At 36.2% G+C, this 25,353-nt stretch overlaps 15 protein-coding genes across 15 annotated transcripts; all 15 read right to left on the reverse strand.

The window, feature by feature from the left end:
- Nucleotides 1–243: 243 nt before the first annotated feature.
- On the reverse strand, nt 244–1,046 carry LOC139994647 (small ribosomal subunit protein uS7-like). The gene is made up of 2 exons (XM_072017497.1): nt 668–1,046; nt 244–529 (listed from the first exon to the last, which is right to left on the reverse strand). Exons 1-2 carry the CDS (start codon nt 1,034–1,036, stop codon nt 245–247), a joined length of 654 nt encoding a protein of 217 aa, XP_071873598.1. The 5' UTR covers nt 1,037–1,046; the 3' UTR covers nt 244.
- A 1,197-nt stretch (nt 1,047–2,243) lies between these two features.
- LOC141445911 (NADH dehydrogenase [ubiquinone] 1 alpha subcomplex subunit 5-like) lies at nt 2,244–3,029 on the reverse strand. Its single transcript, XM_074112107.1, is given in 3 exon segments — nt 2,244–2,464; nt 2,579–2,740; nt 2,936–3,029. Coding segments are annotated over 3 exon segments (357 nt in total). The 5' UTR covers nt 2,957–3,029; the 3' UTR covers nt 2,244–2,290.
- A 409-nt stretch (nt 3,030–3,438) lies between these two features.
- LOC139994648 (small ribosomal subunit protein uS7-like) lies at nt 3,439–4,241 on the reverse strand. The gene is made up of 2 exons (XM_072017498.1): nt 3,863–4,241; nt 3,439–3,724 (listed from the first exon to the last, which is right to left on the reverse strand). The coding sequence occupies exons 1-2, from the start codon at nt 4,229–4,231 to the stop codon at nt 3,440–3,442; spliced, it is 654 nt and encodes a 217-aa protein (XP_071873599.1). The 5' UTR covers nt 4,232–4,241; the 3' UTR covers nt 3,439.
- Nucleotides 4,242–5,434: 1,193 nt separating this feature from the next.
- Nucleotides 5,435–6,220, reverse strand: LOC141445910 (NADH dehydrogenase [ubiquinone] 1 alpha subcomplex subunit 5-like). Its single transcript, XM_074112106.1, is given in 3 exon segments — nt 5,435–5,655; nt 5,770–5,931; nt 6,127–6,220. Coding segments are annotated over 3 exon segments (357 nt in total). The 5' UTR covers nt 6,148–6,220; the 3' UTR covers nt 5,435–5,481.
- Nucleotides 6,221–6,629: 409 nt separating this feature from the next.
- Nucleotides 6,630–7,432, reverse strand: LOC139994644 (small ribosomal subunit protein uS7-like). The gene is made up of 2 exons (XM_072017494.1): nt 7,054–7,432; nt 6,630–6,915 (listed from the first exon to the last, which is right to left on the reverse strand). Exons 1-2 carry the CDS (start codon nt 7,420–7,422, stop codon nt 6,631–6,633), a joined length of 654 nt encoding a protein of 217 aa, XP_071873595.1. The 5' UTR covers nt 7,423–7,432; the 3' UTR covers nt 6,630.
- A 1,193-nt stretch (nt 7,433–8,625) lies between these two features.
- LOC141445908 (NADH dehydrogenase [ubiquinone] 1 alpha subcomplex subunit 5-like) lies at nt 8,626–9,411 on the reverse strand. The gene is given in 3 exon segments (XM_074112104.1): nt 8,626–8,846; nt 8,961–9,122; nt 9,318–9,411. Coding segments are annotated over 3 exon segments (357 nt in total). The 5' UTR covers nt 9,339–9,411; the 3' UTR covers nt 8,626–8,672.
- Nucleotides 9,412–9,820: 409 nt separating this feature from the next.
- LOC139994636 (small ribosomal subunit protein uS7-like) lies at nt 9,821–10,623 on the reverse strand. The gene is made up of 2 exons (XM_072017486.1): nt 10,245–10,623; nt 9,821–10,106 (listed from the first exon to the last, which is right to left on the reverse strand). Exons 1-2 carry the CDS (start codon nt 10,611–10,613, stop codon nt 9,822–9,824), a joined length of 654 nt encoding a protein of 217 aa, XP_071873587.1. The 5' UTR covers nt 10,614–10,623; the 3' UTR covers nt 9,821.
- Nucleotides 10,624–11,816: 1,193 nt separating this feature from the next.
- LOC141445907 (NADH dehydrogenase [ubiquinone] 1 alpha subcomplex subunit 5-like) lies at nt 11,817–12,602 on the reverse strand. The gene is given in 3 exon segments (XM_074112103.1): nt 11,817–12,037; nt 12,152–12,313; nt 12,509–12,602. Coding segments are annotated over 3 exon segments (357 nt in total). The 5' UTR covers nt 12,530–12,602; the 3' UTR covers nt 11,817–11,863.
- A 409-nt stretch (nt 12,603–13,011) lies between these two features.
- LOC139994637 (small ribosomal subunit protein uS7-like) lies at nt 13,012–13,814 on the reverse strand. The gene is made up of 2 exons (XM_072017487.1): nt 13,436–13,814; nt 13,012–13,297 (listed from the first exon to the last, which is right to left on the reverse strand). Exons 1-2 carry the CDS (start codon nt 13,802–13,804, stop codon nt 13,013–13,015), a joined length of 654 nt encoding a protein of 217 aa, XP_071873588.1. The 5' UTR covers nt 13,805–13,814; the 3' UTR covers nt 13,012.
- A 1,193-nt stretch (nt 13,815–15,007) lies between these two features.
- On the reverse strand, nt 15,008–15,793 carry LOC141445905 (NADH dehydrogenase [ubiquinone] 1 alpha subcomplex subunit 5-like). The gene is given in 3 exon segments (XM_074112101.1): nt 15,008–15,228; nt 15,343–15,504; nt 15,700–15,793. Coding segments are annotated over 3 exon segments (357 nt in total). The 5' UTR covers nt 15,721–15,793; the 3' UTR covers nt 15,008–15,054.
- A 409-nt stretch (nt 15,794–16,202) lies between these two features.
- On the reverse strand, nt 16,203–17,005 carry LOC139994639 (small ribosomal subunit protein uS7-like). The gene is made up of 2 exons (XM_072017488.1): nt 16,627–17,005; nt 16,203–16,488 (listed from the first exon to the last, which is right to left on the reverse strand). The coding sequence occupies exons 1-2, from the start codon at nt 16,993–16,995 to the stop codon at nt 16,204–16,206; spliced, it is 654 nt and encodes a 217-aa protein (XP_071873589.1). The 5' UTR covers nt 16,996–17,005; the 3' UTR covers nt 16,203.
- Nucleotides 17,006–18,198: 1,193 nt separating this feature from the next.
- LOC141445906 (NADH dehydrogenase [ubiquinone] 1 alpha subcomplex subunit 5-like) lies at nt 18,199–18,984 on the reverse strand. The gene is given in 3 exon segments (XM_074112102.1): nt 18,199–18,419; nt 18,534–18,695; nt 18,891–18,984. Coding segments are annotated over 3 exon segments (357 nt in total). The 5' UTR covers nt 18,912–18,984; the 3' UTR covers nt 18,199–18,245.
- Nucleotides 18,985–19,393: 409 nt separating this feature from the next.
- LOC139994634 (small ribosomal subunit protein uS7-like) lies at nt 19,394–20,196 on the reverse strand. The gene is made up of 2 exons (XM_072017484.1): nt 19,818–20,196; nt 19,394–19,679 (listed from the first exon to the last, which is right to left on the reverse strand). The coding sequence occupies exons 1-2, from the start codon at nt 20,184–20,186 to the stop codon at nt 19,395–19,397; spliced, it is 654 nt and encodes a 217-aa protein (XP_071873585.1). The 5' UTR covers nt 20,187–20,196; the 3' UTR covers nt 19,394.
- Nucleotides 20,197–21,390: 1,194 nt separating this feature from the next.
- Nucleotides 21,391–22,176, reverse strand: LOC141445897 (NADH dehydrogenase [ubiquinone] 1 alpha subcomplex subunit 5-like). The gene is given in 3 exon segments (XM_074112090.1): nt 21,391–21,611; nt 21,726–21,887; nt 22,083–22,176. Coding segments are annotated over 3 exon segments (357 nt in total). The 5' UTR covers nt 22,104–22,176; the 3' UTR covers nt 21,391–21,437.
- Nucleotides 22,177–22,585: 409 nt separating this feature from the next.
- Nucleotides 22,586–23,388, reverse strand: LOC139994635 (small ribosomal subunit protein uS7-like). The gene is made up of 2 exons (XM_072017485.1): nt 23,010–23,388; nt 22,586–22,871 (listed from the first exon to the last, which is right to left on the reverse strand). The coding sequence occupies exons 1-2, from the start codon at nt 23,376–23,378 to the stop codon at nt 22,587–22,589; spliced, it is 654 nt and encodes a 217-aa protein (XP_071873586.1). The 5' UTR covers nt 23,379–23,388; the 3' UTR covers nt 22,586.
- Between the last annotated feature and the right edge of the window lie 1,965 nt (nt 23,389–25,353).

The raw sequence follows: 25,353 nt of genomic DNA on the forward strand, positions 1-25,353 counted from the left end.
CATTCCCTGTTGATTTTATTCACTTTTGCGTTAGCCTTCCAACAGAATTCGCTCGTTATTTCGTTAACGGACAAAATTATAAAATTGAAGATCAAATAACGTTTATTCGAATAACAATTCGGTTATTTTTTTTACCATGATGTATCCTTATACGTGTATTATATAAACGAGAAGGACGGAAAACATATAGAACAAGAATCACTTTAAAGATATATCATTTATTTTATGTTTTCACATAACGTGTTTATCGATTTGATTTAGCAACACGTTCGAGTTCGTCTTTCTTCTTGATCGCGTAAGAATTAGACGAACCTTTGGCAGCATTGATGAGTTCATCCGCCAAACATTCGGCAATCGTCTTAATATTCCGGAACGCGGCTTCCCTAGCACCGGTACATAATAACCAAATGGCTTGATTTACTCGTCGTAGCGGAGAAACATCCACCGCTTGTCTTCTAACCGTACCAGCACGACCAATACGCGTGGAATCTTCCCTTGGCCCAGAGTTAATGATAGCCGTCACAAGAACCTTCGTACAAACGTAAAGATAGAGGTGCGTAAACACATTTTCAGTCTAATTTTACTTATTTACATACATATGTACTTATATGAAATAGAATGACCATAATTAGTTACAAAAAAAAGGTGACCATAATATATACATTACCTGTAAAGGGTTATCACCCGTTAGCAGGTGAATTATTTCAAAGGCATGTTTTACAATTCTTACTGCCATTAACTTTTTGCCGTTATTTCTTCCGTGCATCATTAGCGAATTAGTTAAACGCTCAACTATGGAACATTGAGCTTTCCGAAATCGCTTTGCTGCATAACGTCCACCAGAATGTGGTAGATACTTTGCATTTTTATCTTTTACAGCGATATAGTCTTGTAAGGAGATATCGTTCACCTCCACATCATCGCAATTCCAACGACCAAATAACTTGATCTCTGGTAATTCTGCGATAGAAAGTGCCACTGGCAAAGTTGTAGTGGTAGGTACCACTATATCATCATATGTTTCTATATCAGCCATTATTTATCTGTAAAATAAAAGTTATCGTTAACTTCTTATATATGTGTTATTTGTATAAATTATAGATTAATAATGCAAAATCATAGATCGACAATTGCTAGCACTATGCGCACAAATCACAGAGAGAATATATTCATTATTCTGCAAAAAGAATATAAAAATTGAAAATTTTGAAATATGTTCCATTTAACGGATTCAAATATTGCAAACGCTGTTTATTTTTATTAAATGTCAATCAATGCGATACATTAATAGAAATGAGGAAAAAAAAAAAAAAAAAAAAAAGAAAGAAAGAAAGAAAACGAAAAAAAGAAAAAGAAATATGTATAAATATCGCTTAGTTGTATAACTAGTAAAGCTTGACAGAAATTGTAACAGCGTGGAGTAGTTGAAACGATATACACGTTCGACGCAATTTCTTTGAAATTGAATGTTTCCAACGTGTTCTCGTTGTTATTCAAGAAACACCACAACTTTCTTGATATAAAAACTTGTATACGAATAACACGAAGACACGTGGCCATGTGGTCGCGTGTACAAATCGAAACATATTTAGCTGGTAAATAGTAGAACGTATTATACGTTTTTAATCACCGACTATCGTTTGTATGTTGCCAATATAATGATATCACTTTTTTCAACACAACTGAACAAATAAAATTATCGAATCTTCGAATCCCTTACCATACAAACTTCGTTCGCGTCTTCTTTGGAGTGAGCGTGAACAGGAAAAGACCATGAGACACTAGTGGCGCTTCGACTGCGGCGCTGTGACTGCCGGATTGACATCATATAAGGCGCGCGCAAACCAAATTTCCTTCTTCGAAACTTTTCTACGCGCCGATCGACCGTTTCAGCGCACGGCTTTCTCGTTCGTAAAACACGCAAGAGAATACCGTCGATTAACCTTGGATAGCTCTGTATCGCATTATCCTTACGTAGTACCACGTCCGAACCTGAACTATGTTGTTGTATGTGACACCCTGATAAAGTGAACTGGTAAGGAAAAATCAAGCGGCGAAACGTCCTCAGGGAAGCGAATCTCGATATTCTGGCTTGACTTGCACGCCTTTTAATCGCGTCTAAGCTGTAACTCAAGCGGAAATTCAAGCCAGAATAGCTAGCGCGAAAAACGACCAACGCGCATTTGCAATCCCTCTCACCTGCGTCGCAGAACAAAAATTTAATTCTATTACATTAACCAATAAGCTATTCGCTTAGTACTATGTACAAATATTTGAAAGGTGATTAAAATTATTTGTGAGGGGGCCAAGTCCACTGATGCGGTGGAGATTTTTCCATCAAGCTCTCCCATGGTTTGTACTCGAGCATATCGCGCATCAAGTTGATTTCGTTCTTTGCGTGAATTATTTGTTCTTATATTTGTCCCTGGTTTATCTTTTCCTCTATATCAGGAACGCTTTCATTCTGCAACGTCAGATATGTACATATTATATCGGTAATTCGATTCGAAATAAAAATATCGTCCAAATATCGTTTCTATCTGATCTAGTATTTAAGAATCCTTAAGTGAGAAATAACCTGTAATATAATATCGGTCCTTTCCTTAACCAAACTTTCTATAGATTTCCTGTAAATTTAGTCTTGTAGCATCAGATTCGCGAGCCGTAAAATTCTATCATACAATGTACGAAGTTCCACGCGAGGATTCACAGATACAGCGAGTCCAGTCAAGTTCGTCGACTATGAATAAAAAGATACTGTTATTGAACAGAACGTGAAAAAAAGGTTTGGGATGTTTATTATAATCATACCGTTACGTTATCGGTATGGTTATGTTTTGAACGAAATGACGGAACCATTTCGAGAATGAAAGAGATATTATCCAATTATTTCAGCAAGTTACTAATTATATTAAGTTATACACGGAGACATTGCCTTTTTCAATAATCCTGACATGATCGTACATGTACGACCTATTTCTCTGAAATAAAAACCAATTACGCGATCAACATCTGATTTGACTCAACCTCTAAATCATACGATACGATATATTTTCTGTAGTGGTAACACTGCATCGCTACAACATCGCTATCTCGACAACAAAATTGTCAACTACGCTTGGTATGTTCAAATTAAAGAATCATGCAATTTCTAAATATCGTTTGTCTCCCTTTCCATCTTTATCATAATCGAATCATTCCCTGTTGATTTTATTCACTTTTGCGTTAGCCTTCCAACAGAATTCGCTCGTTATTTCGTTAACGGACAAAATTATAAAATTGAAGATCAAATAACGTTTATTCGAATAACAATTCGGTTATTTTTTTTACCATGATGTATCCTTATACGTGTATTATATAAACGAGAAGGACGGAAAACATATAGAACAAGAATCACTTTAAAGATATATCATTTATTTTATGTTTTCACATAACGTGTTTATCGATTTGATTTAGCAACACGTTCGAGTTCGTCTTTCTTCTTGATCGCGTAAGAATTAGACGAACCTTTGGCAGCATTGATGAGTTCATCCGCCAAACATTCGGCAATCGTCTTAATATTCCGGAACGCGGCTTCCCTAGCACCGGTACATAATAACCAAATGGCTTGATTTACTCGTCGTAGCGGAGAAACATCCACCGCTTGTCTTCTAACCGTACCAGCACGACCAATACGCGTGGAATCTTCCCTTGGCCCAGAGTTAATGATAGCCGTCACAAGAACCTTCGTACAAACGTAAAGATAGAGGTGCGTAAACACATTTTCAGTCTAATTTTACTTATTTACATACATATGTACTTATATGAAATAGAATGACCATAATTAGTTACAAAAAAAAGGTGACCATAATATATACATTACCTGTAAAGGGTTATCACCCGTTAGCAGGTGAATTATTTCAAAGGCATGTTTTACAATTCTTACTGCCATTAACTTTTTGCCGTTATTTCTTCCGTGCATCATTAGCGAATTAGTTAAACGCTCAACTATGGAACATTGAGCTTTCCGAAATCGCTTTGCTGCATAACGTCCACCAGAATGTGGTAGATACTTTGCATTTTTATCTTTTACAGCGATATAGTCTTGTAAGGAGATATCGTTCACCTCCACATCATCGCAATTCCAACGACCAAATAACTTGATCTCTGGTAATTCTGCGATAGAAAGTGCCACTGGCAAAGTTGTAGTGGTAGGTACCACTATATCATCATATGTTTCTATATCAGCCATTATTTATCTGTAAAATAAAAGTTATCGTTAACTTCTTATATATGTGTTATTTGTATAAATTATAGATTAATAATGCAAAATCATAGATCGACAATTGCTAGCACTATGCGCACAAATCACAGAGAGAATATATTCATTATTCTGCAAAAAGAATATAAAAATTGAAAATTTTGAAATATGTTCCATTTAAAGGATTCAAATATTGCAAACGCTGTTTATTTTTATTAAATGTCAATCAATGCGATACATTAATAGAAATGAGGAAAAAAAAAAAAAAAAGAAAGAAAGAAAGAAAGAAAACGAAAAAAAGAAAAAGAAATATGTATAAATATCGCTTAGTTGTATAACTAGTAAAGCTTGACAGAAATTGTAACAGCGTGGAGTAGTTGAAACGATATACACGTTCGACGCAATTTCTTTGAAATTGAATGTTTCCAACGTGTTCTCGTTGTTATTCAAGAAACACCACAACTTTCTTGATATAAAAACTTGTATACGAATAACACGAAGACACGTGGCCATGTGGTCGCGTGTACAAATCGAAACATATTTAGCTGGTAAATAGTAGAACGTATTATACGTTTTTAATCACCGACTATCGTTTGTATGTTGCCAATATAATGATATCACTTTTTTCAACACAACTGAACAAATAAAATTATCGAATCTTCGAATCCCTTACCATACAAACTTCGTTCGCGTCTTCTTTGGAGTGAGCGTGAACAGGAAAAGACCATGAGACACTAGTGGCGCTTCGACTGCGGCGCTGTGACTGCCGGATTGACATCATATAAGGCGCGCGCCAACCAAATTTCCTTCTTCGAAACTTTTCTACGCGCCGATCGACCGTTTCAGCGCACGGCTTTCTCGTTCGTAAAACACGCAAGAGAATACCGTCGATTAACCATGGATAGCTCTGTATCGCATTATCCTTACGTAGTACCACGTCCGAACCTGAACTATGTTGTTGAATGTGACACCCTGATAAAGTGAACTGGTAAGGAAAAATCAAGCGGCGAAACGTCCTCAGGGAAGCGAATCGATATTCTGGCTTGACTGGCACGCCTTTTAATCGCGTCTAAGCTGTAACTCAAGCGGAAATTCAAGCCAGAATAGCTAGCGCGAAAAACGACCAACGCGCATTTGCAATCCCTCTCACCTGCGTCGCAGAACAAAAATTTAATTCTATTACATTAACCAATAAGCTATTCGCTTAGTACTATGTACAAATATTTGAAAGGTGATTAAAATTATTTGTGAGGGGGCCAAGTCCACTGATGCGGTGGAGATTTTTCCATCAAGCTCTCCCATGGTTTGTACTCGAGCATATCGCGCATCAAGTTGATTTCGTTCTTTGCGTGAATTATTTGTTCTTATATTTGTCCCTGGTTTATCTTTTCCTCTATATCAGGAACGCTTTCATTCTGCAACGTCAGATATGTACATATTATATCGGTAATTCGATTCGAAATAAAAATATCGTCCAAATATCGTTTCTATCTGATCTAGTATTTAAGAATCCTTAAGTGAGAAATAACCTGTAATATAATATCGGTCCTTTCCTTAACCAAACTTTCTATAGATTTCCTGTAAATTTAGTCTTGTAGCATCAGATTCGCGAGCCGTAAAATTCTATCATACAATGTACGAAGTTCCACGCGAGGATTCACAGATACAGCGAGTCCAGTCAAGTTCGTCGACTATGAATAAAAAGATACTGTTATTGAACAGAACGTGAAAAAAAGGTTTGGGATGTTTATTATAATCATACCGTTACGTTATCGGTATGGTTATGTTTTGAACGAAATGACGGAACCATTTCGAGAATGAAAGAGATATTATCCAATTATTTCAGCAAGTTACTAATTATATTAAGTTATACACGGAGACATTGCCTTTTTCAATAATCCTGACATGATCGTACATGTACGACCTATTTCTCTGAAATAAAAACCAATTACGCGATCAACATCTGATTTGACTCAACCTCTAAATCATACGATACGATATATTTTCTGTAGTGGTAACACTGCATCGCTACAACATCGCTATCTCGACAACAAAATTGTCAACTACGCTTGGTATGTTCAAATTAAAGAATCATGCAATTTCTAAATATCGTTTGTCTCCCTTTCCATCTTTATCATAATCGAATCATTCCCTGTTGATTTTATTCACTTTTGCGTTAGCCTTCCAACAGAATTCGCTCGTTATTTCGTTAACGGACAAAATTATAAAATTGAAGATCAAATAACGTTTATTCGAATAACAATTCGGTTATTTTTTTTACCATGATGTATCCTTATACGTGTATTATATAAACGAGAAGGACGGAAAACATATAGAACAAGAATCACTTTAAAGATATATCATTTATTTTATGTTTTCACATAACGTGTTTATCGATTTGATTTAGCAACACGTTCGAGTTCGTCTTTCTTCTTGATCGCGTAAGAATTAGACGAACCTTTGGCAGCATTGATGAGTTCATCCGCCAAACATTCGGCAATCGTCTTAATATTCCGGAACGCGGCTTCCCTAGCACCGGTACATAATAACCAAATGGCTTGATTTACTCGTCGTAGCGGAGAAACATCCACCGCTTGTCTTCTAACCGTACCAGCACGACCAATACGCGTGGAATCTTCCCTTGGCCCAGAGTTAATGATAGCCGTCACAAGAACCTTCGTACAAACGTAAAGATAGAGGTGCGTAAACACATTTTCAGTCTAATTTTACTTATTTACATACATATGTACTTATATGAAATAGAATGACCATAATTAGTTACAAAAAAAAGGTGACCATAATATATACATTACCTGTAAAGGGTTATCACCCGTTAGCAGGTGAATTATTTCAAAGGCATGTTTTACAATTCTTACTGCCATTAACTTTTTGCCGTTATTTCTTCCGTGCATCATTAGCGAATTAGTTAAACGCTCAACTATGGAACATTGAGCTTTCCGAAATCGCTTTGCTGCATAACGTCCACCAGAATGTGGTAGATACTTTGCATTTTTATCTTTTACAGCGATATAGTCTTGTAAGGAGATATCGTTCACCTCCACATCATCGCAATTCCAACGACCAAATAACTTGATCTCTGGTAATTCTGCGATAGAAAGTGCCACTGGCAAAGTTGTAGTGGTAGGTACCACTATATCATCATATGTTTCTATATCAGCCATTATTTATCTGTAAAATAAAAGTTATCGTTAACTTCTTATATATGTGTTATTTGTATAAATTATAGATTAATAATGCAAAATCATAGATCGACAATTGCTAGCACTATGCGCACAAATCACAGAGAGAATATATTCATTATTCTGCAAAAAGAATATAAAAATTGAAAATTTTGAAATATGTTCCATTTAAAGGATTCAAATATTGCAAACGCTGTTTATTTTTATTAAATGTCAATCAATGCGATACATTAATAGAAATGAGGAAAAAAAAAAAAAAAAGAAAGAAAGAAAGAAAGAAAACGAAAAAAAGAAAAAGAAATATGTATAAATATCGCTTAGTTGTATAACTAGTAAAGCTTGACAGAAATTGTAACAGCGTGGAGTAGTTGAAACGATATACACGTTCGACGCAATTTCTTTGAAATTGAATGTTTCCAACGTGTTCTCGTTGTTATTCAAGAAACACCACAACTTTCTTGATATAAAAACTTGTATACGAATAACACGAAGACACGTGGCCATGTGGTCGCGTGTACAAATCGAAACATATTTAGCTGGTAAATAGTAGAACGTATTATACGTTTTTAATCACCGACTATCGTTTGTATGTTGCCAATATAATGATATCACTTTTTTCAACACAACTGAACAAATAAAATTATCGAATCTTCGAATCCCTTACCATACAAACTTCGTTCGCGTCTTCTTTGGAGTGAGCGTGAACAGGAAAAGACCATGAGACACTAGTGGCGCTTCGACTGCGGCGCTGTGACTGCCGGATTGACATCATATAAGGCGCGCGCCAACCAAATTTCCTTCTTCGAAACTTTTCTACGCGCCGATCGACCGTTTCAGCGCACGGCTTTCTCGTTCGTAAAACACGCAAGAGAATACCGTCGATTAACCATGGATAGCTCTGTATCGCATTATCCTTACGTAGTACCACGTCCGAACCTGAACTATGTTGTTGAATGTGACACCCTGATAAAGTGAACTGGTAAGGAAAAATCAAGCGGCGAAACGTCCTCAGGGAAGCGAATCGATATTCTGGCTTGACTGGCACGCCTTTTAATCGCGTCTAAGCTGTAACTCAAGCGGAAATTCAAGCCAGAATAGCTAGCGCGAAAAACGACCAACGCGCATTTGCAATCCCTCTCACCTGCGTCGCAGAACAAAAATTTAATTCTATTACATTAACCAATAAGCTATTCGCTTAGTACTATGTACAAATATTTGAAAGGTGATTAAAATTATTTGTGAGGGGGCCAAGTCCACTGATGCGGTGGAGATTTTTCCATCAAGCTCTCCCATGGTTTGTACTCGAGCATATCGCGCATCAAGTTGATTTCGTTCTTTGCGTGAATTATTTGTTCTTATATTTGTCCCTGGTTTATCTTTTCCTCTATATCAGGAACGCTTTCATTCTGCAACGTCAGATATGTACATATTATATCGGTAATTCGATTCGAAATAAAAATATCGTCCAAATATCGTTTCTATCTGATCTAGTATTTAAGAATCCTTAAGTGAGAAATAACCTGTAATATAATATCGGTCCTTTCCTTAACCAAACTTTCTATAGATTTCCTGTAAATTTAGTCTTGTAGCATCAGATTCGCGAGCCGTAAAATTCTATCATACAATGTACGAAGTTCCACGCGAGGATTCACAGATACAGCGAGTCCAGTCAAGTTCGTCGACTATGAATAAAAAGATACTGTTATTGAACAGAACGTGAAAAAAAGGTTTGGGATGTTTATTATAATCATACCGTTACGTTATCGGTATGGTTATGTTTTGAACGAAATGACGGAACCATTTCGAGAATGAAAGAGATATTATCCAATTATTTCAGCAAGTTACTAATTATATTAAGTTATACACGGAGACATTGCCTTTTTCAATAATCCTGACATGATCGTACATGTACGACCTATTTCTCTGAAATAAAAACCAATTACGCGATCAACATCTGATTTGACTCAACCTCTAAATCATACGATACGATATATTTTCTGTAGTGGTAACACTGCATCGCTACAACATCGCTATCTCGACAACAAAATTGTCAACTACGCTTGGTATGTTCAAATTAAAGAATCATGCAATTTCTAAATATCGTTTGTCTCCCTTTCCATCTTTATCATAATCGAATCATTCCCTGTTGATTTTATTCACTTTTGCGTTAGCCTTCCAACAGAATTCGCTCGTTATTTCGTTAACGGACAAAATTATAAAATTGAAGATCAAATAACGTTTATTCGAATAACAATTCGGTTATTTTTTTTACCATGATGTATCCTTATACGTGTATTATATAAACGAGAAGGACGGAAAACATATAGAACAAGAATCACTTTAAAGATATATCATTTATTTTATGTTTTCACATAACGTGTTTATCGATTTGATTTAGCAACACGTTCGAGTTCGTCTTTCTTCTTGATCGCGTAAGAATTAGACGAACCTTTGGCAGCATTGATGAGTTCATCCGCCAAACATTCGGCAATCGTCTTAATATTCCGGAACGCGGCTTCCCTAGCACCGGTACATAATAACCAAATGGCTTGATTTACTCGTCGTAGCGGAGAAACATCCACCGCTTGTCTTCTAACCGTACCAGCACGACCAATACGCGTGGAATCTTCCCTTGGCCCAGAGTTAATGATAGCCGTCACAAGAACCTTCGTACAAACGTAAAGATAGAGGTGCGTAAACACATTTTCAGTCTAATTTTACTTATTTACATACATATGTACTTATATGAAATAGAATGACCATAATTAGTTACAAAAAAAAGGTGACCATAATATATACATTACCTGTAAAGGGTTATCACCCGTTAGCAGGTGAATTATTTCAAAGGCATGTTTTACAATTCTTACTGCCATTAACTTTTTGCCGTTATTTCTTCCGTGCATCATTAGCGAATTAGTTAAACGCTCAACTATGGAACATTGAGCTTTCCGAAATCGCTTTGCTGCATAACGTCCACCAGAATGTGGTAGATACTTTGCATTTTTATCTTTTACAGCGATATAGTCTTGTAAGGAGATATCGTTCACCTCCACATCATCGCAATTCCAACGACCAAATAACTTGATCTCTGGTAATTCTGCGATAGAAAGTGCCACTGGCAAAGTTGTAGTGGTAGGTACCACTATATCATCATATGTTTCTATATCAGCCATTATTTATCTGTAAAATAAAAGTTATCGTTAACTTCTTATATATGTGTTATTTGTATAAATTATAGATTAATAATGCAAAATCATAGATCGACAATTGCTAGCACTATGCGCACAAATCACAGAGAGAATATATTCATTATTCTGCAAAAAGAATATAAAAATTGAAAATTTTGAAATATGTTCCATTTAAAGGATTCAAATATTGCAAACGCTGTTTATTTTTATTAAATGTCAATCAATGCGATACATTAATAGAAATGAGGAAAAAAAAAAAAAAAAGAAAGAAAGAAAGAAAGAAAACGAAAAAAAGAAAAAGAAATATGTATAAATATCGCTTAGTTGTATAACTAGTAAAGCTTGACAGAAATTGTAACAGCGTGGAGTAGTTGAAACGATATACACGTTCGACGCAATTTCTTTGAAATTGAATGTTTCCAACGTGTTCTCGTTGTTATTCAAGAAACACCACAACTTTCTTGATATAAAAACTTGTATACGAATAACACGAAGACACGTGGCCATGTGGTCGCGTGTACAAATCGAAACATATTTAGCTGGTAAATAGTAGAACGTATTATACGTTTTTAATCACCGACTATCGTTTGTATGTTGCCAATATAATGATATCACTTTTTTCAACACAACTGAACAAATAAAATTATCGAATCTTCGAATCCCTTACCATACAAACTTCGTTCGCGTCTTCTTTGGAGTGAGCGTGAACAGGAAAAGACCATGAGACACTAGTGGCGCTTCGACTGCGGCGCTGTGACTGCCGGATTGACATCATATAAGGCGCGCGCCAACCAAATTTCCTTCTTCGAAACTTTTCTACGCGCCGATCGACCGTTTCAGCGCACGGCTTTCTCGTTCGTAAAACACGCAAGAGAATACCGTCGATTAACCATGGATAGCTCTGTATCGCATTATCCTTACGTAGTACCACGTCCGAACCTGAACTATGTTGTTGAATGTGACACCCTGATAAAGTGAACTGGTAAGGAAAAATCAAGCGGCGAAACGTCCTCAGGGAAGCGAATCGATATTCTGGCTTGACTGGCACGCCTTTTAATCGCGTCTAAGCTGTAACTCAAGCGGAAATTCAAGCCAGAATAGCTAGCGCGAAAAACGACCAACGCGCATTTGCAATCCCTCTCACCTGCGTCGCAGAACAAAAATTTAATTCTATTACATTAACCAATAAGCTATTCGCTTAGTACTATGTACAAATATTTGAAAGGTGATTAAAATTATTTGTGAGGGGGCCAAGTCCACTGATGCGGTGGAGATTTTTCCATCAAGCTCTCCCATGGTTTGTACTCGAGCATATCGCGCATCAAGTTGATTTCGTTCTTTGCGTGAATTATTTGTTCTTATATTTGTCCCTGGTTTATCTTTTCCTCTATATCAGGAACGCTTTCATTCTGCAACGTCAGATATGTACATATTATATCGGTAATTCGATTCGAAATAAAAATATCGTCCAAATATCGTTTCTATCTGATCTAGTATTTAAGAATCCTTAAGTGAGAAATAACCTGTAATATAATATCGGTCCTTTCCTTAACCAAACTTTCTATAGATTTCCTGTAAATTTAGTCTTGTAGCATCAGATTCGCGAGCCGTAAAATTCTATCATACAATGTACGAAGTTCCACGCGAGGATTCACAGATACAGCGAGTCCAGTCAAGTTCGTCGACTATGAATAAAAAGATACTGTTATTGAACAGAACGTGAAAAAAAGGTTTGGGATGTTTATTATAATCATACCGTTACGTTATCGGTATGGTTATGTTTTGAACGAAATGACGGAACCATTTCGAGAATGAAAGAGATATTATCCAATTATTTCAGCAAGTTACTAATTATATTAAGTTATACACGGAGACATTGCCTTTTTCAATAATCCTGACATGATCGTACATGTACGACCTATTTCTCTGAAATAAAAACCAATTACGCGATCAACATCTGATTTGACTCAACCTCTAAATCATACGATACGATATATTTTCTGTAGTGGTAACACTGCATCGCTACAACATCGCTATCTCGACAACAAAATTGTCAACTACGCTTGGTATGTTCAAATTAAAGAATCATGCAATTTCTAAATATCGTTTGTCTCCCTTTCCATCTTTATCATAATCGAATCATTCCCTGTTGATTTTATTCACTTTTGCGTTAGCCTTCCAACAGAATTCGCTCGTTATTTCGTTAACGGACAAAATTATAAAATTGAAGATCAAATAACGTTTATTCGAATAACAATTCGGTTATTTTTTTTACCATGATGTATCCTTATACGTGTATTATATAAACGAGAAGGACGGAAAACATATAGAACAAGAATCACTTTAAAGATATATCATTTATTTTATGTTTTCACATAACGTGTTTATCGATTTGATTTAGCAACACGTTCGAGTTCGTCTTTCTTCTTGATCGCGTAAGAATTAGACGAACCTTTGGCAGCATTGATGAGTTCATCCGCCAAACATTCGGCAATCGTCTTAATATTCCGGAACGCGGCTTCCCTAGCACCGGTACATAATAACCAAATGGCTTGATTTACTCGTCGTAGCGGAGAAACATCCACCGCTTGTCTTCTAACCGTACCAGCACGACCAATACGCGTGGAATCTTCCCTTGGCCCAGAGTTAATGATAGCCGTCACAAGAACCTTCGTACAAACGTAAAGATAGAGGTGCGTAAACACATTTTCAGTCTAATTTTACTTATTTACATACATATGTACTTATATGAAATAGAATGACCATAATTAGTTACAAAAAAAAGGTGACCATAATATATACATTACCTGTAAAGGGTTATCACCCGTTAGCAGGTGAATTATTTCAAAGGCATGTTTTACAATTCTTACTGCCATTAACTTTTTGCCGTTATTTCTTCCGTGCATCATTAGCGAATTAGTTAAACGCTCAACTATGGAACATTGAGCTTTCCGAAATCGCTTTGCTGCATAACGTCCACCAGAATGTGGTAGATACTTTGCATTTTTATCTTTTACAGCGATATAGTCTTGTAAGGAGATATCGTTCACCTCCACATCATCGCAATTCCAACGACCAAATAACTTGATCTCTGGTAATTCTGCGATAGAAAGTGCCACTGGCAAAGTTGTAGTGGTAGGTACCACTATATCATCATATGTTTCTATATCAGCCATTATTTATCTGTAAAATAAAAGTTATCGTTAACTTCTTATATATGTGTTATTTGTATAAATTATAGATTAATAATGCAAAATCATAGATCGACAATTGCTAGCACTATGCGCACAAATCACAGAGAGAATATATTCATTATTCTGCAAAAAGAATATAAAAATTGAAAATTTTGAAATATGTTCCATTTAAAGGATTCAAATATTGCAAACGCTGTTTATTTTTATTAAATGTCAATCAATGCGATACATTAATAGAAATGAGGAAAAAAAAAAAAAAAAGAAAGAAAGAAAGAAAGAAAACGAAAAAAAGAAAAAGAAATATGTATAAATATCGCTTAGTTGTATAACTAGTAAAGCTTGACAGAAATTGTAACAGCGTGGAGTAGTTGAAACGATATACACGTTCGACGCAATTTCTTTGAAATTGAATGTTTCCAACGTGTTCTCGTTGTTATTCAAGAAACACCACAACTTTCTTGATATAAAAACTTGTATACGAATAACACGAAGACACGTGGCCATGTGGTCGCGTGTACAAATCGAAACATATTTAGCTGGTAAATAGTAGAACGTATTATACGTTTTTAATCACCGACTATCGTTTGTATGTTGCCAATATAATGATATCACTTTTTTCAACACAACTGAACAAATAAAATTATCGAATCTTCGAATCCCTTACCATACAAACTTCGTTCGCGTCTTCTTTGGAGTGAGCGTGAACAGGAAAAGACCATGAGACACTAGTGGCGCTTCGACTGCGGCGCTGTGACTGCCGGATTGACATCATATAAGGCGCGCGCCAACCAAATTTCCTTCTTCGAAACTTTTCTACGCGCCGATCGACCGTTTCAGCGCACGGCTTTCTCGTTCGTAAAACACGCAAGAGAATACCGTCGATTAACCATGGATAGCTCTGTATCGCATTATCCTTACGTAGTACCACGTCCGAACCTGAACTATGTTGTTGAATGTGACACCCTGATAAAGTGAACTGGTAAGGAAAAATCAAGCGGCGAAACGTCCTCAGGGAAGCGAATCGATATTCTGGCTTGACTGGCACGCCTTTTAATCGCGTCTAAGCTGTAACTCAAGCGGAAATTCAAGCCAGAATAGCTAGCGCGAAAAACGACCAACGCGCATTTGCAATCCCTCTCACCTGCGTCGCAGAACAAAAATTTAATTCTATTACATTAACCAATAAGCTATTCGCTTAGTACTATGTACAAATATTTGAAAGGTGATTAAAATTATTTGTGAGGGGGCCAAGTCCACTGATGCGGTGGAGATTTTTCCATCAAGCTCTCCCATGGTTTGTACTCGAGCATATCGCGCATCAAGTTGATTTCGTTCTTTGCGTGAATTATTTGTTCTTATATTTGTCCCTGGTTTATCTTTTCCTCTATATCAGGAACGCTTTCATTCTGCAACGTCAGATATGTACATATTATATCGGTAATTCGATTCGAAATAAAAATATCGTCCAAATATCGTTTCTATCTGATCTAGTATTTAAGAATCCTTAAGTGAGAAATAACCTGTAATATAATATCGGTCCTTTCCTTAACCAAACTTTCTATAGATTTCCTGTAAATTTAGTCTTGTAGCATCAGATTCGCGAGCCGTAAAATTCTATCATACAATGTACGAAGTTCCACGCGAGGATTCACAGATACAGCGAGTCCAGTCAAGTTCGTCGACTATGAATAAAAAGATACTGTTATTGAACAGAACGTGAAAAAAAGGTTTGGGATGTTTATTATAATCATACCGTTACGTTATCGGTATGGTTATGTTTTGAACGAAATGACGGAACCATTTCGAGAATGAAAGAGATATTATCCAATTATTTCAGCAAGTTACTAATTATATTAAGTTATACACGGAGACATTGCCTTTTTCAATAATCCTGACATGATCGTACATGTACGACCTATTTCTCTGAAATAAAAACCAATTACGCGATCAACATCTGATTTGACTCAACCTCTAAATCATACGATACGATATATTTTCTGTAGTGGTAACACTGCATCGCTACAACATCGCTATCTCGACAACAAAATTGTCAACTACGCTTGGTATGTTCAAATTAAAGAATCATGCAATTTCTAAATATCGTTTGTCTCCCTTTCCATCTTTATCATAATCGAATCATTCCCTGTTGATTTTATTCACTTTTGCGTTAGCCTTCCAACAGAATTCGCTCGTTATTTCGTTAACGGACAAAATTATAAAATTGAAGATCAAATAACGTTTATTCGAATAACAATTCGGTTATTTTTTTTACCATGATGTATCCTTATACGTGTATTATATAAACGAGAAGGACGGAAAACATATAGAACAAGAATCACTTTAAAGATATATCATTTATTTTATGTTTTCACATAACGTGTTTATCGATTTGATTTAGCAACACGTTCGAGTTCGTCTTTCTTCTTGATCGCGTAAGAATTAGACGAACCTTTGGCAGCATTGATGAGTTCATCCGCCAAACATTCGGCAATCGTCTTAATATTCCGGAACGCGGCTTCCCTAGCACCGGTACATAATAACCAAATGGCTTGATTTACTCGTCGTAGCGGAGAAACATCCACCGCTTGTCTTCTAACCGTACCAGCACGACCAATACGCGTGGAATCTTCCCTTGGCCCAGAGTTAATGATAGCCGTCACAAGAACCTTCGTACAAACGTAAAGATAGAGGTGCGTAAACACATTTTCAGTCTAATTTTACTTATTTACATACATATGTACTTATATGAAATAGAATGACCATAATTAGTTACAAAAAAAAGGTGACCATAATATATACATTACCTGTAAAGGGTTATCACCCGTTAGCAGGTGAATTATTTCAAAGGCATGTTTTACAATTCTTACTGCCATTAACTTTTTGCCGTTATTTCTTCCGTGCATCATTAGCGAATTAGTTAAACGCTCAACTATGGAACATTGAGCTTTCCGAAATCGCTTTGCTGCATAACGTCCACCAGAATGTGGTAGATACTTTGCATTTTTATCTTTTACAGCGATATAGTCTTGTAAGGAGATATCGTTCACCTCCACATCATCGCAATTCCAACGACCAAATAACTTGATCTCTGGTAATTCTGCGATAGAAAGTGCCACTGGCAAAGTTGTAGTGGTAGGTACCACTATATCATCATATGTTTCTATATCAGCCATTATTTATCTGTAAAATAAAAGTTATCGTTAACTTCTTATATATGTGTTATTTGTATAAATTATAGATTAATAATGCAAAATCATAGATCGACAATTGCTAGCACTATGCGCACAAATCACAGAGAGAATATATTCATTATTCTGCAAAAAGAATATAAAAATTGAAAATTTTGAAATATGTTCCATTTAAAGGATTCAAATATTGCAAACGCTGTTTATTTTTATTAAATGTCAATCAATGCGATACATTAATAGAAATGAGGAAAAAAAAAAAAAAAAGAAAGAAAGAAAGAAAGAAAACGAAAAAAAGAAAAAGAAATATGTATAAATATCGCTTAGTTGTATAACTAGTAAAGCTTGACAGAAATTGTAACAGCGTGGAGTAGTTGAAACGATATACACGTTCGACGCAATTTCTTTGAAATTGAATGTTTCCAACGTGTTCTCGTTGTTATTCAAGAAACACCACAACTTTCTTGATATAAAAACTTGTATACGAATAACACGAAGACACGTGGCCATGTGGTCGCGTGTACAAATCGAAACATATTTAGCTGGTAAATAGTAGAACGTATTATACGTTTTTAATCACCGACTATCGTTTGTATGTTGCCAATATAATGATATCACTTTTTTCAACACAACTGAACAAATAAAATTATCGAATCTTCGAATCCCTTACCATACAAACTTCGTTCGCGTCTTCTTTGGAGTGAGCGTGAACAGGAAAAGACCATGAGACACTAGTGGCGCTTCGACTGCGGCGCTGTGACTGCCGGATTGACATCATATAAGGCGCGCGCCAACCAAATTTCCTTCTTCGAAACTTTTCTACGCGCCGATCGACCGTTTCAGCGCACGGCTTTCTCGTTCGTAAAACACGCAAGAGAATACCGTCGATTAACCATGGATAGCTCTGTATCGCATTATCCTTACGTAGTACCACGTCCGAACCTGAACTATGTTGTTGAATGTGACACCCTGATAAAGTGAACTGGTAAGGAAAAATCAAGCGGCGAAACGTCCTCAGGGAAGCGAATCGATATTCTGGCTTGACTGGCACGCCTTTTAATCGCGTCTAAGCTGTAACTCAAGCGGAAATTCAAGCCAGAATAGCTAGCGCGAAAAACGACCAACGCGCATTTGCAATCCCTCTCACCTGCGTCGCAGAACAAAAATTTAATTCTATTACATTAACCAATAAGCTATTCGCTTAGTACTATGTACAAATATTTGAAAGGTGATTAAAATTATTTGTGAGGGGGCCAAGTCCACTGATGCGGTGGAGATTTTTCCATCAAGCTCTCCCATGGTTTGTACTCGAGCATATCGCGCATCAAGTTGATTTCGTTCTTTGCGTGAATTATTTGTTCTTATATTTGTCCCTGGTTTATCTTTTCCTCTATATCAGGAACGCTTTCATTCTGCAACGTCAGATATGTACATATTATATCGGTAATTCGATTCGAAATAAAAATATCGTCCAAATATCGTTTCTATCTGATCTAGTATTTAAGAATCCTTAAGTGAGAAATAACCTGTAATATAATATCGGTCCTTTCCTTAACCAAACTTTCTATAGATTTCCTGTAAATTTAGTCTTGTAGCATCAGATTCGCGAGCCGTAAAATTCTATCATACAATGTACGAAGTTCCACGCGAGGATTCACAGATACAGCGAGTCCAGTCAAGTTCGTCGACTATGAATAAAAAGATACTGTTATTGAACAGAACGTGAAAAAAAGGTTTGGGATGTTTATTATAATCATACCGTTACGTTATCGGTATGGTTATGTTTTGAACGAAATGACGGAACCATTTCGAGAATGAAAGAGATATTATCCAATTATTTCAGCAAGTTACTAATTATATTAAGTTATACACGGAGACATTGCCTTTTTCAATAATCCTGACATGATCGTACATGTACGACCTATTTCTCTGAAATAAAAACCAATTACGCGATCAACATCTGATTTGACTCAACCTCTAAATCATACGATACGATATATTTTCTGTAGTGGTAACACTGCATCGCTACAACATCGCTATCTCGACAACAAAATTGTCAACTACGCTTGGTATGTTCAAATTAAAGAATCATGCAATTTCTAAATATCGTTTGTCTCCCTTTCCATCTTTATCATAATCGAATCATTCCCTGTTGATTTTATTCACTTTTGCGTTAGCCTTCCAACAGAATTCGCTCGTTATTTCGTTAACGGACAAAATTATAAAATTGAAGATCAAATAACGTTTATTCGAATAACAATTCGGTTATTTTTTTTACCATGATGTATCCTTATACGTGTATTATATAAACGAGAAGGACGGAAAACATATAGAACAAGAATCACTTTAAAGATATATCATTTATTTTATGTTTTCACATAACGTGTTTATCGATTTGATTTAGCAACACGTTCGAGTTCGTCTTTCTTCTTGATCGCGTAAGAATTAGACGAACCTTTGGCAGCATTGATGAGTTCATCCGCCAAACATTCGGCAATCGTCTTAATATTCCGGAACGCGGCTTCCCTAGCACCGGTACATAATAACCAAATGGCTTGATTTACTCGTCGTAGCGGAGAAACATCCACCGCTTGTCTTCTAACCGTACCAGCACGACCAATACGCGTGGAATCTTCCCTTGGCCCAGAGTTAATGATAGCCGTCACAAGAACCTTCGTACAAACGTAAAGATAGAGGTGCGTAAACACATTTTCAGTCTAATTTTACTTATTTACATACATATGTACTTATATGAAATAGAATGACCATAATTAGTTACAAAAAAAAGGTGACCATAATATATACATTACCTGTAAAGGGTTATCACCCGTTAGCAGGTGAATTATTTCAAAGGCATGTTTTACAATTCTTACTGCCATTAACTTTTTGCCGTTATTTCTTCCGTGCATCATTAGCGAATTAGTTAAACGCTCAACTATGGAACATTGAGCTTTCCGAAATCGCTTTGCTGCATAACGTCCACCAGAATGTGGTAGATACTTTGCATTTTTATCTTTTACAGCGATATAGTCTTGTAAGGAGATATCGTTCACCTCCACATCATCGCAATTCCAACGACCAAATAACTTGATCTCTGGTAATTCTGCGATAGAAAGTGCCACTGGCAAAGTTGTAGTGGTAGGTACCACTATATCATCATATGTTTCTATATCAGCCATTATTTATCTGTAAAATAAAAGTTATCGTTAACTTCTTATATATGTGTTATTTGTATAAATTATAGATTAATAATGCAAAATCATAGATCGACAATTGCTAGCACTATGCGCACAAATCACAGAGAGAATATATTCATTATTCTGCAAAAAGAATATAAAAATTGAAAATTTTGAAATATGTTCCATTTAACGGATTCAAATATTGCAAACGCTGTTTATTTTTATTAAATGTCAATCAATGCGATACATTAATAGAAATGAGGAAAAAAAAAAAAAAAAAAAAAGAAAGAAAGAAAGAAAACGAAAAAAAGAAAAAGAAATATGTATAAATATCGCTTAGTTGTATAACTAGTAAAGCTTGACAGAAATTGTAACAGCGTGGAGTAGTTGAAACGATATACACGTTCGACGCAATTTCTTTGAAATTGAATGTTTCCAACGTGTTCTCGTTGTTATTCAAGAAACACCACAACTTTCTTGATATAAAAACTTGTATACGAATAACACGAAGACACGTGGCCATGTGGTCGCGTGTACAAATCGAAACATATTTAGCTGGTAAATAGTAGAACGTATTATACGTTTTTAATCACCGACTATCGTTTGTATGTTGCCAATATAATGATATCACTTTTTTCAACACAACTGAACAAATAAAATTATCGAATCTTCGAATCCCTTACCATACAAACTTCGTTCGCGTCTTCTTTGGAGTGAGCGTGAACAGGAAAAGACCATGAGACACTAGTGGCGCTTCGACTGCGGCGCTGTGACTGCCGGATTGACATCATATAAGGCGCGCGCAAACCAAATTTCCTTCTTCGAAACTTTTCTACGCGCCGATCGACCGTTTCAGCGCACGGCTTTCTCGTTCGTAAAACACGCAAGAGAATACCGTCGATTAACCTTGGATAGCTCTGTATCGCATTATCCTTACGTAGTACCACGTCCGAACCTGAACTATGTTGTTGTATGTGACACCCTGATAAAGTGAACTGGTAAGGAAAAATCAAGCGGCGAAACGTCCTCAGGGAAGCGAATCGATATTCTGGCTTGACTTGCACGCCTTTTAATCGCGTCTAAGCTGTAACTCAAGCGGAAATTCAAGCCAGAATAGCTAGCGCGAAAAACGACCAACGCGCATTTGCAATCCCTCTCACCTGCGTCGCAGAACAAAAATTTAATTCTATTACATTAACCAATAAGCTATTCGCTTAGTACTATGTACAAATATTTGAAAGGTGATTAAAATTATTTGTGAGGGGGCCAAGTCCACTGATGCGGTGGAGATTTTTCCATCAAGCTCTCCCATGGCTTGTACTCGAGCATATCGCGCATCAAGTTGATTTCGTTCTTTGCGTGAATTATTTGTTCTTATATTTGTCCCTGGTTTATCTTTTCCTCTATATCAGGAACGCTTTCATTCTGCAACGTCAGATATGTACATATTATATCGGTAATTCGATTCGAAATAAAAATATCGTCCAAATATCGTTTCTATCTGATCTAGTATTTAAGAATCCTTAAGTGAGAAATAACCTGTAATATAATATCGGTCCTTTCCTTAACCAAACTTTCTATAGATTTCCTGTAAATTTAGTCTTGTAGCATCAGATTCGCGAGCCGTAAAATTCTATCATACAATGTACGAAGTTCCACGCGAGGATTCACAGATACAGCGAGTCCAGTCAAGTTCGTCGACTATGAATAAAAAGATACTGTTATTGAACAGAACGTGAAAAAAAGGTTTGGGATGTTTATTATAATCATACCGTTACGTTATCGGTATGGTTATGTTTTGAACGAAATGACGGAACCATTTCGAGAATGAAAGAGATATTATCCAATTATTTCAGCAAGTTACTAATTATATTAAGTTATACACGGAGACATTGCCTTTTTCAATAATCCTGACATGATCGTACATGTACGACCTATTTCTCTGAAATAAAAACCAATTACGCGATCAACATCTGATTTGACTCAACCTCTAAATCATACGATACGATATATTTTCTGTAGTGGTAACACTGCATCGCTACAACATCGCTATCTCGACAACAAAATTGTCAACTACGCTTGGTATGTTCAAATTAAAGAATCATGCAATTTCTAAATATCGTTTGTCTCCCTTTCCATCTTTATCATAATCGAATCATTCCCTGTTGATTTTATTCACTTTTGCGTTAGCCTTCCAACAGAATTCGCTCGTTATTTCGTTAACGGACAAAATTATAAAATTGAAGATCAAATAACGTTTATTCGAATAACAATTCGGTTATTTTTTTTACCATGATGTATCCTTATACGTGTATTATATAAACGAGAAGGACGGAAAACATATAGAACAAGAATCACTTTAAAGATATATCATTTATTTTATGTTTTCACATAACGTGTTTATCGATTTGATTTAGCAACACGTTCGAGTTCGTCTTTCTTCTTGATCGCGTAAGAATTAGACGAACCTTTGGCAGCATTGATGAGTTCATCCGCCAAACATTCGGCAATCGTCTTAATATTCCGGAACGCGGCTTCCCTAGCACCGGTACATAATAACCAAATGGCTTGATTTACTCGTCGTAGCGGAGAAACATCCACCGCTTGTCTTCTAACCGTACCAGCACGACCAATACGCGTGGAATCTTCCCTTGGCCCAGAGTTAATGATAGCCGTCACAAGAACCTTCGTACAAACGTAAAGATAGAGGTGCGTAAACACATTTTCAGTCTAATTTTACTTATTTACATACATATGTACTTATATGAAATAGAATGACCATAATTAGTTACAAAAAAAAGGTGACCATAATATATACATTACCTGTAAAGGGTTATCACCCGTTAGCAGGTGAATTATTTCAAAGGCATGTTTTACAATTCTTACTGCCATTAACTTTTTGCCGTTATTTCTTCCGTGCATCATTAGCGAATTAGTTAAACGCTCAACTATGGAACATTGAGCTTTCCGAAATCGCTTTGCTGCATAACGTCCACCAGAATGTGGTAGATACTTTGCATTTTTATCTTTTACAGCGATATAGTCTTGTAAGGAGATATCGTTCACCTCCACATCATCGCAATTCCAACGACCAAATAACTTGATCTCTGGTAATTCTGCGATAGAAAGTGCCACTGGCAAAGTTGTAGTGGTAGGTACCACTATATCATCATATGTTTCTATATCAGCCATTATTTATCTGTAAAATAAAAGTTATCGTTAACTTCTTATATATGTGTTATTTGTATAAATTATAGATTAATAATGCAAAATCATAGATCGACAATTGCTAGCACTATGCGCACAAATCACAGAGAGAATATATTCATTATTCTGCAAAAAGAATATAAAAATTGAAAATTTTGAAATATGTTCCATTTAACGGATTCAAATATTGCAAACGCTGTTTATTTTTATTAAATGTCAATCAATGCGATACATTAATAGAAATGAGGAAAAAAAAAAAAAAAAAAAAGAAAGAAAGAAAGAAAACGAAAAAAAGAAAAAGAAATATGTATAAATATCGCTTAGTTGTATAACTAGTAAAGCTTGACAGAAATTGTAACAGCGTGGAGTAGTTGAAACGATATACACGTTCGACGCAATTTCTTTGAAATTGAATGTTTCCAACGTGTTCTCGTTGTTATTCAAGAAACACCACAACTTTCTTGATATAAAAACTTGTATACGAATAACACGAAGACACGTGGCCATGTGGTCGCGTGTACAAATCGAAACATATTTAGCTGGTAAATAGTAGAACGTATTATACGTTTTTAATCACCGACTATCGTTTGTATGTTGCCAATATAATGATATCACTTTTTTCAACACAACTGAACAAATAAAATTATCGAATCTTCGAATCCCTTACCATACAAACTTCGTTCGCGTCTTCTTTGGAGTGAGCGTGAACAGGAAAAGACCATGAGACACTAGTGGCGCTTCGACTGCGGCGCTGTGACTGCCGGATTGACATCATATAAGGCGCGCGCAAACCAAATTTCCTTCTTCGAAACTTTTCTACGCGCCGATCGACCGTTTCAGCGCACGGCTTTCTCGTTCGTAAAACACGCAAGAGAATACCGTCGATTAACCTTGGATAGCTCTGTATCGCATTATCCTTACGTAGTACCACGTCCGAACCTGAACTATGTTGTTGTATGTGACACCCTGATAAAGTGAACTGGTAAGGAAAAATCAAGCGGCGAAACGTCCTCAGGGAAGCGAATCGATATTCTGGCTTGACTTGCACGCCTTTTAATCGCGTCTAAGCTGTAACTCAAGCGGAAATTCAAGCCAGAATAGCTAGCGCGAAAAACGACCAACGCGCATTTGCAATCCCTCTCACCTGCGTCGCAGAACAAAAATTTAATTCTATTACATTAACCAATAAGCTATTCGCTTAGTACTATGTACAAATATTTGAAAGGTGATTAAAATTATTTGTGAGGGGGCCAAGTCCACTGATGCGGTGGAGATTTTTCCATCAAGCTCTCCCATGGCTTGTACTCGAGCATATCGCGCATCAAGTTGATTTCGTTCTTTGCGTGAATTATTTGTTCTTATATTTGTCCCTGGTTTATCTTTTCCTCTATATCAGGAACGCTTTCATTCTGCAACGTCAGATATGTACATATTATATCGGTAATTCGATTCGAAATAAAAATATCGTCCAAATATCGTTTCTATCTGATCTAGTATTTAAGAATCCTTAAGTGAGAAATAACCTGTAATATAATATCGGTCCTTTCCTTAACCAAACTTTCTATAGATTTCCTGTAAATTTAGTCTTGTAGCATCAGATTCGCGAGCCGTAAAATTCTATCATACAATGTACGAAGTTCCACGCGAGGATTCACAGATACAGCGAGTCCAGTCAAGTTCGTCGACTATGAATAAAAAGATACTGTTATTGAACAGAACGTGAAAAAAAGGTTTGGGATGTTTATTATAATCATACCGTTACGTTATCGGTATGGTTATGTTTTGAACGAAATGACGGAACCATTTCGAGAATGAAAGAGATATTATCCAATTATTTCAGCAAGTTACTAATTATATTAAGTTATACACGGAGACATTGCCTTTTTCAATAATCCTGACATGATCGTACATGTACGACCTATTTCTCTGAAATAAAAACCAATTACGCGATCAACATCTG

This window comes from Bombus fervidus, chromosome 15, assembly GCF_041682495.2.
Source record: "Bombus fervidus isolate BK054 chromosome 15, iyBomFerv1, whole genome shotgun sequence".
NCBI lineage: Eukaryota > Metazoa > Arthropoda > Insecta > Hymenoptera > Apidae > Bombus > Bombus fervidus.